We start from the raw sequence: 10,098 nt of genomic DNA, 5'->3' as shown, positions 1-10,098 counted from the left end.
TTGGGGATAGAAATAGCGTCTCCCATTTTCCAGGAGCCAGGCAGGCTGCCGTTTGCGAAGGAGTTGTGGATCATCGTTCTAAGTGTGCCACGCGCAACGGGCACGAGACGGTGCAGGAATTCATTCAACATGTCGTCGGGGCCAGGGGCTGAGCCAAGCAAAGAGTCACGGATGGTTACGTCAAGTACATACGGCGGGAAAGGCCGATCCATTTCCCAGCCACCAGGAACCAAAGGAGTGCAGCAAGCAGCAGCAGCAGTATAAGGCGGTATGGCACGTGAAACCGCACAAAATGACGGACAAGCAGATTTGCCTGTTGCCGAGGCAGGGCGCATACGCGGCCAAGCTAAGTGCGGAGCACAACCGATTCCAGAGGATGAGGGTGCGGCGCCGCCACGCCGTGAAGATATCGCCACCTCGGGCTGGGTGAGGCTCCAAGTCTTTTCGCGCGGGCTTCCAGAAGCACAGCGGAGCCACGGCGTAAGGCTTGATTTCGTTCCTCCCTTTTTCGGGTACATTCGACTCAAAGTAGGCTGTCTCCGGGTGAGGCAATGTGTGTGCTTCGTGTGCTGCTTCGGCGGCGGGCTCGGCCTGTTCCATTTCGTGTGTCCATATCTTTTTGGAGCTGTCATGGCTGCCGCGCGGGATGTGGCGCTCAGCTGCTCGTAAGATGCCTCCGCGAGGATCCTACCATGTGGACGCGGTGGCAAGGAGGGTTTCACACAACGATGTAAAAGCAGGCCAATCCGCTTTACGCAGGGCAAGGGTGGCTTTCTTCCGTCAAGGCAGCGTGTTTGCTAGTCGTGGAGTGCCATCGTCCATCTCTACCAAGTAAGATATTCAGCAATGGTCCGAGTTCATGTAAGGGGCGAATGTCCAGTGGGAGATGCGTAGGGCGCAATACGCAGCCACGTCAGGGGACGAGGCATTGCGATGTGTGATCCGTGTTGCCTGTGTCGGGTAATTTGCCAGCCCAAAATCCATATCGATTAGAACAGCGGCGAAATCATCGCCTCCATTCCTTGATGGTATATATGACTGTCCCAGAGTTCACGATGCAAATTCAGGTCACCCGCGATAATCTCTTCGGGCACAAGCGACAAACGATATTGATAAATGCGGATTATTGACCAATTGCTGTGGGAGGGTTGTAGAGATTCGCCACGCAAATGCTGCGACAGCCCGGCGGAAATACACGGACAGCAATGGTCTCCAGGAGGTCAGTGCCAGGGAGCGACAAGCGCTCGCACGGTAGAGAGTGGCGCACCAGAACGGCAACGCCACCACCGCGCCCAGTGAGGCCTGAAGGCAGTCATTATGGCCACATAATTTCGTCGCCACGCCACCACGGTTACTTGTTTCCTGCAGAAGAACGGTGTCAGGTGGACGCTGCTCCAATCGCGCCGCAAATGCAATATTTTTCACGGACGAGAGGCCTGCAATGTTGAGCTGCCAAATATTGTTGAAGCCATCCTCCTCGGTGGCAGGGCTCTTGTGAACGTCACCGCAACGGGTGACATCAACGGAGTGACCGCTGCGAAACGGTCGTGCAGTTCTGTCCGACAGTCTGCAGGCAGACCGCCTCACCTCCCCACACCGGGCATGGCGTGGAACCTTCTCGGGGAGTGAAGTCACCTTGGTCTCCGTCGTTCTCGCAGCAACGCCCTGCTGCGGAGTTCCTATACGCAACCAGAGCCCCAGCACCGCGACAAGGTGCAACGTCATCGCCGGGGACCGTGGATACTTACGAAGAATAGCGGTGTCGGCATTCCCAAGTCAGCCGGGATTGGCATACTGCTCTCATCCCCGCATTCCTCGAAGATAATAGAGAAGGTCAGTACCAACGGCGGCACACGCCCATGCAGCCGCACGACGGAGTCCCGTGCACTGCTCCCGGCCATGGAAAGGCTGAGTGTCCCTCGTATCCAGCACAGGCAAAAACCCTGCTTGTGGTTACGGACAGCCAGTCTCTTCTAGCCGCCGTCACCAAGGGCCCGCACAGTCATACCGACTGGACGGAGGATCAGATCTGGCAGCGTCTCTTGTCGCTGACGCGTGCCGGCTGGTCCGTGCACCTGCAGTTTGCTACGAACATTGCGGAGTACACGTTAACGAGCCTGCAGATCATTAGACGCAGACCACGGCAACCGGGCAACACACGGAGCATGGAATAGCACCCATACGGCACACGGATCTGCTTTCATGCATTAACACCCAGCTCACCAACAAGTGGCGTAGTACCATGCATCAGGACACCCACCACTACCTGCTTGGCGGCGCAGGACATCAGATCCAGGCGGCAAGCACCTGATCACTCAGGAGGCCCTCGACTGACAGGAACGGATAAACACTGCACGGGAAGGGTGTGGGGAATCCGAGCTCTGGGGTCGCCTGTACTGGACTGTGAGAGACTGCACGAACCAACGCCGTTTCCGCAACGTATCACCGGAACAGTCTGCTTTCATGCGCTCCAACGACGATCCCACCGCACCGGGACGGAAGCTGTTCCCCCGACGACAAGGGAGGCCGACGCACCGCCTGTGGAGAGACGGCCCTCCACACGCCGTCGGAAGAAGAAATGCCCGCACTGTGACGCCACATTGGTGGGACACACGAACCACATCGGTCACTGTCGGTGCTTTCATCCGGAACGCCCACCACCGCTTCCCGACCTCCACCGCGATTGCTGCGACACAGTCCTCCCCACACAAAAAAAGCACCGCACAGCACAGAAATCGCTGCGCACACAACCCAGACGCTGATCGGCACCGCAGCAGCAGTGCCAGGAGGCAATCACTGCTACCGCAGGATCAGCCAGCCTCCACAAGCGCAACAATTAGCCCGCAGAAAACACTGCACCATCTGCTTCCGGAATGTACAGACGCTCTGGCTGTGCGCCAACGGCTGGGCATCAAGAAGGACCTTGGCACCGAAAGCTTCTCCCAATGGCAGCTGCCTCATAGCAGAAAACTCATGTCGCTGCTCGACCATCCCCTCGGCACCCTGATGACATCGTGTGGCTAGACATGTCGGTAAGAGCAGGGAAAAATAATAATAATGAGCATTCCCGCCACTATAGAGACGTGGTGCATCTTGCGATCTCGCTGGCGGCTCTCCTCTTCCACCGCTGTTTTTGCGCAGGAGGTCACCACAGTCATTTTTGTGGTTTGGTCGGCCTCGTGTTGTGCTCCGGGTTCTCCTCCTTCATCGCCCTGCGGTGCTTCCTTCGCCGTCCCTGGCACCTGTGACTGTCCCGTGACGGTTTGTTCCGAAGCCCGACTGCCCTGGGAGGTCCTCCCGCCACCAGCATGCACTCCACCCGCTGCCTGCTGAGATGCGTCGGAGCATGGGGATGCTGTGCCTGCAGCGTGCCCTCCGCCCAAAGACTCCGGTCCACTTGCACGCATCCGAGCAGCAGACGCGCTGCCAGTGCCAGACGGATTGCAAGTGCCACTTCGCAGTGGGTCGCTGCTGGATTGGTCCTGCCTCGTCGGTGCAGTGAGTGCTCCTCCCGAGGTGGGATTGGGGTCCTCACCCTCAATGCTTCCCCCACCCTCCTCGTCTTCCTCGTCTTCCTGATTGCTATTGCCCTCAGAGTTCACATTCCCCCTTTCGTCCAGAGCCACCGGCCACAGGTCCACCTTCCGCAGCCATCACACCCCGCGCGTGCCCAGCAGTCACCGCGCCATCACCCGCGGCCGCACACGCACCCCGTCGCAGCAGCCCTCACTCACACGCACGAGCAGCTGCGCATCACTGCAGGAGCCAACAGGACGCAGAGCACACGGCCAGTCATCATCACGAACAGTGGAGTCGCCTAACGCTGCGGAGCCAACCTGCGATAGCATGTGAAAAACAAAGGGAGACACAGCCGCTACACCACGCACAGCCACAAATGATGGCAGCACCCCAGCAGCAGCGCACACACCACGAGACAGATGGAATCAGTAAGATTGCAGAGCTCGCACACCGCACCGCAAACCACAAGTTAAAAAGCAATAAAAAACAATAATTAAAAAAAGAAATTAAAAAGAAAAGAAAACAAACCCAGGGCTCCAGTGCGCATGCTTGTGAGTGTGTCCGCGATGCGTTCAACGTGACGGATGCGGGGCACAACGCGGAGCACACAGCACGGCAGCAGAAGCAAGTAAAGCAAAACAAGATCATTATTTCCTCTTATTTTATACAGTGAACCACAACACACGCACACAAATCCCCGCGGTTGAGTGCTGGCACGCACAGCCCGCACACACCCCTTCAGCCCAGAGTGGTGTACGCCAGCGCGGATGCGGCGAGCACCAGCGGGGCACACACCCACGCAGAGCTGCTGAGGCTGCCGTCGATTCTGCGAAGACGTGACGGTGCGCTGGTGGTCGACACAGCTGGCGCCTCTGTAGTCGTAGTACTTGGTGCCTCTGGTGCAGTGGTGGTCGTCGTGGTTGGTGGCTGTGTTGTGGTGGTCGTTGTCGTAGTCGGTGGTTTTGTTGTGGTGGTGGTGGTCGTAGTCGGTGGTTTTGTTGTGGTCGTCGTCGTGGTCGTATTGGAAGAAGGGGCGGCGGCTCCAGTTCCAGTCTGAGTGCCTGAAACGCACACGGACGGGCAGAAGCACAGGGCAAGCACCAACAGGGCGCACAGCAGACGGCACGTTATCATCATCGTGAGTGTGGTCGTTCAGTGGTGTGGAGCTGATCTGCACAGTGAGGGAAATGGAGAGCAGCAGGGGAGACGAGAGGTGCGGCAGACACACACAGAGGGCACACCACATGAGGAGAGGGCAGCAGCCAGGCATGCACCGTACGCCGCACACCACGCACGACACACACTCCAATCCACGGCAGCAGGCACACACACACACAGCCCTGCACTCACTAATACTTGTGTTGTACAATTGTTATGGTCAGTACATGCGGTCACACAGAAAAGGAGCGAGAAAAGAGGAGACCACTACGGCTAGACATCAGACTGTAGACTACCAGAGGGTCGAAAAAGGCAAGAGGGCCGCGCCGCGTCGGCAGTCGGTGCGTCACTTGTCTGCGGACCAGGCGTCGTGCGCGATTGGTGTCGCTCATCGTGAAACATACGTCCTCGTAGCCCCAGAGGGTGGAACATCCAACGCCAACCCAAACACCGCTGTCAACACGCCATTGCCACAATCGTGAAGAGCCGGCTGGCACCACGCACGGCAAGAAGGACACACCAAGACACGCCATGCACCAAAGGGGCGCATCAAGCCCGCAAACAGTGCGCACCGCTCCAACACCGCAGGGCCCTCACGCACGCACCATCCTCCTCCTTCCTTATGTTCGGCTCATTGCCGCCACATCCGACACCCGCACCTCACAATACCAGAGGGAAACACAAAACAGCTGAAGCAGCAACAACAACAAAACTGCCACCTTGTTGCGCTGACGCCACTGCACGAAAATATGCGCCGGCGACGCGAGTCCATAGCGCAGGAGACGGAAATGAGCCCAGCGAAACACCCAAGAGCCACACGTTGGCAGTCTTGTCGGGGCTGCCTCAACGCAACCACAACAAATAGTGCCGCAACCACGGAGCCATGCACCCTGACCCACAGCGTGTTTTCACAATCAGAACAGCAGGGACAGAAGGAATTAAGACACACTACCCACAGTGCAGCAGAGCACCCGAAACACACACAGCCAATCAAAAACGGATGCAAAAAAGCCGGGAAGGCAAAAAAATAAAAAGGACGCATGCAGATTGAAAGCCGAAGCACAGAAATTATTTGAGGTCCACATTCTCGCAATGACGCAGACGCAAAAAAAAGCAAAGTCACAAAACCAAGCAAAAGTGTAAAAAATAAAGCCGCATGCACCTATTACGGAGGGAGAGGCATTCGTCCCTGTCCTTCAGAGAAACAGCTGCTGACACGCCCTCGCCTCCATTGGAGCACATTTCCTTTACTTTTTACTCATGATTAGAGTACGGTGATTTCCCCTCGTCCCAATCGCACCAAAAAACGCGTGTATACATGTGGTGCTGGGAAACGTCTTTTCTCTCCATGTTACTTCGTTCACACACAGTTTTCACGGAAGTTAAACCCTCTAAAAAAAAAACACATTTTCCCAGAATAACAAACAATGCAATAAAAGACCGGTCATTTTGCCCATCGCCCGCAAGCAACGAAGGACATGGGGAATGCAGTGAGTGTATTATATTGTTATTGCTACGGTTTGCACGTCTTGAGTGCGGGGTCAATGTGCCAAGTAAATACTGTCGCCCTGCCGCAGTTTCATTGCGCCCAGCCGCCGCGGCTGCTCAAAGAGGCACCACCACTACCGCCGCAGCAACCACAACAAGAAGCACAAAGGGAACGAGGCCAGCGGTAGCAGCAGCTACACAACAATCACTGTCGGCCTGCTGTACCAACGCATCGGGTATCGCCTGAAAATCGTCGCTGTTGACGGAAGGAATCGGAGTGGCAGGCGCGGAGGCACTGGGAACCATCGCTGGGCAATCCGCCCGCGGGTCGCCCTCCGCTCGTGCAACGTCCTTGCCGGGCGATGGCGCAAAGAAAGCGTCGCGGCCGGAGGCTCTGTTGGCTCCCTCGCTTCCACTGCCAGGTCTCCTCCCTCGCCGCTGAGTGTTGTCCTCACTTTCGGCCCGCACCCCCGGATCACCCCTCGGACCGGCATGAAGGCCACCACCAGCGACACCCGCAGCCGAAGCACCGGGAGGCTCCTTCTCAATGGAGGCACCAGACGCCACAGGAGACAACTGTGGACGAGTTTCTCCGGAGAAGGCGACCCTGAAGCAACCGCAGACTCTTCTGCTTCCTCCTCTTGCTCGTCACCCTGTCCATCCACCAACGCACTCGGAACGACAATACTGCTGCCGTTCGCGGCAATGGTGCACACCTCGCCGTAAGTCGGGGACTTGATCTTCCCACCTTTCTGAAAATCTTTCAACGCCACTGGGATGTCAGTGTCCTCAGGGCAAGGCTGAAACCCACTGCTGCCACTGTACTTCACCCTCACTGTTCCCTCCTCACACGACACCTGCGCGCACACTCCCTTGACGCTTTTATGGCCATCACCGTCCCTCGTCTCCAGTAATTCCGCATCCAGGCACCACGAGCCGTCGCCAGTCAGCGACCCAGGGAGAGAAGTCACAGTTCCGTCCGAGCACGCATTGTAAGTTGTCCCGGAGGATATTTCGTGAAATTCCAAAGAAACAACAGGGCAAACATCCTTATCCACCAGACTCCCTTTGTCCTCAACGATGGTTGCGGTGCACTTCCCGACGTGACGGCGGTCAGAGGTGCAGCGAAGAGTCTCTGTGCCTTTAGCATCGCAGAACATGTGAGGATACTTGGCGGCAAGATTATCGGTTGTATTGCACTTCTTCTCCAGGAAGTCGCAGCCACTGCGATGGCCCCAGCTCATCGGCTCCGCCATCCTCCAATTCACGCGGTAGTATCCCATATCCGCGAACACCGCCATCGTCGGAGCCGTGTAGTAGCCGGCACCGACTGCGGTGGCCCCAGCTCGTCCCGCGCGTGGCGTCCCTTCCAGTGAGGGACTTCTTTTTCCCGAAGGCCACCTTCGTCCTCCAGCTCCATGCCCTCGAGAGAGTCACAACCAAAGTGCGCTTCCGCCTTCTCCTGAATGTGCTTTCCTGCCACCATCCTGCGATGCGTCCCACGCATACTTCTCTCTCGTTTCTTCACCAGGCTCTTTTCTCTCATGCTCTCCTGGCTGAACCCAAGTGCGTGTGCAATTTCGTGCGCGGCAACGCGAACGCTCCACGCCATTTCAGTCATGTAGTTTGGATCAAAATTCATGGCGCCAATGGAAGGACGAAAATCACTCATTGTGTCACACGTGGCCGCCCACACAGCCCTGCCATTCGTGCCTGATGGCATAGCAGCAGCGTAGATGATAAAATCTGCATCAGGCACACCGTCACTCTTGTGTCTGGTAGGAACCGTAAAGTGGCTGCACGGTCCATTCACAGCCCTCGGTACAGTTATCGTCCCACCAGTGGGTTTCACAAGTAGCCGCTCAGCGTGCAGTTTGACAGCACCAGGTAGAATCTTTCCAGTGTACAATTGTTTCTTTGCCTCCGCCAAGACATGCTCTGGTGTGCATGATACCTTTTCCCCCAAGACGGTTTCGCACTCATCCTCTCCTTTTTCGCAGTACTTCCTCTTCCTTCTACCCGTTCCTCCCTCCAGATCCTCCGTGGACACCGCGATGCGGATCGGCTCCCAGTCACTGTCGTCATCCTGTGTGGCGACGGTGTACGCCTGCATCGCGCCCTGTCCCTTGCGCGGCACCTCACGCACCACCGCAGCCGACAGCGGGCCGCTCCTCTCCATCATTGCGTCAAACCCACAGCGGTATTGTGTGGCGGGAGCGGCGGCAATACGCCCACTGGCGCAGCACATCAGTAGCAAAATCACGAGTGGGAAAAGCGGTGTGGCGTGGCGTTGCTAGCGCATGACCTGAGGAAAATGCATTTTTTGGTTTTCGTGTGAGTAGCAGCAGTGCAGCCTGGCTGTGGGAGGAGAGAGGCAAAGAAAAAAGAGGGAGAAAAAGAAACAGTTTATTGCCAGTGATGCGTCGGGACGCGGAACAAACAGCGGAGTAACAGGAGACCACAGAGGCAGCCACACACCGCGTGCGCACCGACTCCATCAAATGGAAAAACCGTCAATCTGTCGTCGAGGGAACGTCCATCACCGTCGCACAGAGTCCTCATCGGCCACAACGCTCCCTCCACGCGGAGTGTTTGGTCCTTCCTCCTTGTGGTGTCGCAGTATTTGTGTGACCGGCCACTCAACAGCCGCCAACGGCACAGCACCAGTCCAAGGTGCTGGAGCATCGCACGGCGCGTTCTCCCAGCAGATCATGTCAGATGGCATAACCGCACGGCAACCCCAATTGTGATGCGCAGCCCTGAGGCGGAGATGCAAAGAGTCATGCGGACGGGCCTTTTTCACTGCTCTCCTTTCGGGGAACTCGACAACAAGCATGCCGGCGGTGCGATCATTATGACAGTTCCATCCGCACTGCCACTGGTCAAGGAAGTTACTGTGAACTCACTGCGTTGAGGTCACCGTGTCCGCAGCTGCTCTCCCGCCGCCCCACGACCACGCCGGCACCTCCAAAAGAGCGGATCGGAGCGTCGACAAAGGCAACCACAAGCGCCAACGCACCGAATCCAATGGTGCCCGCTGCGACATTCCAAAGCGCGCCGAGAGCTGCTCTAGCAGTGCAGGAGCAGCCCACATGCGTGCAACATGGAGTGTGTGTGCATTTGCATGTGCTTGTGTGTTTGGCAGCGCCTATACACGCAGAGCAGCTGTGCGCCACAAGAGAGTCTGAAGAAAGCAACGGCAGAGAGAGGCAGATAGCACACACGCAAATTACTCATATCACCACACACACACACACGCAGCCGCGGAATGGGTGCACTCAACCACAAAATCAAAAAGGAAAACAAAACAAAAAGCCGAAGCGTGGGACGACCAGCGCACACACACTCTCATTACTCCCGTAAAGCAAAACACACACACAGAGGGAGAGAGAGAGAGGTCGCCCACTCAATGCAATAAAAACAAAACAGAAACAGTTACGGTGCTCCGCCCATGCAGCCAGGCAGGACGGCAGCGGTGCGTGTCGTGCAAAAGAGAGCACCAACGGGCCTGCATGGGTGTGCATGCATATATACAATGGGCACATTATTGTGTGTGCTTCGTGGGATGAGGTGAGGGCGAGAGTCCATGCAAGGGGACACACACAAAGAGAGAGAGAAGGACGAGTGTGTGTGCGGGCGGTGCATGGCTCTCTCACACTCACTCTCACGCGGCCACCGCCGCAGCCGCACACGCAACAAGAAGAAGAAGCAAAAGAGGGGAGGTGGTGTGGGAGACCGCGGTGCTGCCGTCACTGTCATCTGTAGTCGCCTTTGTGGGTTTCATGGCTGAGGCTTCAACCGGTGTTTCCCTCGGATTGGCATTCATATTTTCATTTCTTTTTTCCTCTCGTTTCTCTTCACCATCAGCTGCTGAATCATTCTTCGGGATGCCGTCTTCAGTGGTCTTGTCGGTTTCATTATTGGCGGCATCAC

The 10,098-nt window shown here is 56.9% G+C and overlaps 3 protein-coding genes and 2 pseudogenes across 3 annotated transcripts, besides 3 other annotated features; all 5 read right to left on the bottom strand.

Annotated features, from left to right (window-relative positions):
* Nucleotides 1-10,098: a sequence feature (areas not merged during assembly with more than two copies in the genome that could not be assigned to a particular haplotype).
* Nucleotides 181-600, bottom strand: Tc00.1047053508885.30 (uncharacterized protein; the record flags this gene model as incomplete). The annotated part of the gene is made up of 1 exon (XM_801209.1): nucleotides 181-600. One exon carries the CDS (start codon nucleotides 598-600, stop codon nucleotides 181-183), a length of 420 nt encoding a protein of 139 aa, XP_806302.1.
* On the bottom strand, nucleotides 3,056-3,799 carry Tc00.1047053508885.25 (annotated as a pseudogene).
* Nucleotides 3,998-4,032: a sequence feature (AT_rich).
* Tc00.1047053508885.20 (mucin TcMUCI, putative) lies at nucleotides 4,258-4,656 on the bottom strand (the record flags this gene model as incomplete). The annotated part of the gene is made up of 1 exon (XM_801208.1): nucleotides 4,258-4,656. The coding sequence occupies one exon, from the start codon at nucleotides 4,654-4,656 to the stop codon at nucleotides 4,258-4,260; it is 399 nt and encodes a 132-aa protein (XP_806301.1).
* Nucleotides 4,424-4,544: a microsatellite.
* Nucleotides 6,755-8,467, bottom strand: Tc00.1047053508885.10 (annotated as a pseudogene).
* Nucleotides 9,830-10,098, bottom strand: Tc00.1047053508885.5 (mucin-associated surface protein (MASP), putative; the record flags this gene model as incomplete). The annotated part of the gene is made up of 1 exon (XM_801210.1): nucleotides 9,830-10,098. A coding segment is annotated over one exon (269 nt), but the record flags the coding sequence as incomplete, so codon positions are not given.

The sequence above is a fragment of the Trypanosoma cruzi genome, genomic scaffold (assembly GCF_000209065.1).
Source record: "Trypanosoma cruzi strain CL Brener 1047053517085 genomic scaffold, whole genome shotgun sequence".
Classification (NCBI taxonomy): Eukaryota; Euglenozoa; class Kinetoplastea; order Trypanosomatida; family Trypanosomatidae; genus Trypanosoma; species Trypanosoma cruzi.
Note: the sequence above shows the minus strand (reverse complement) of the source record. Positions and strands in the feature narration are given on the sequence as shown.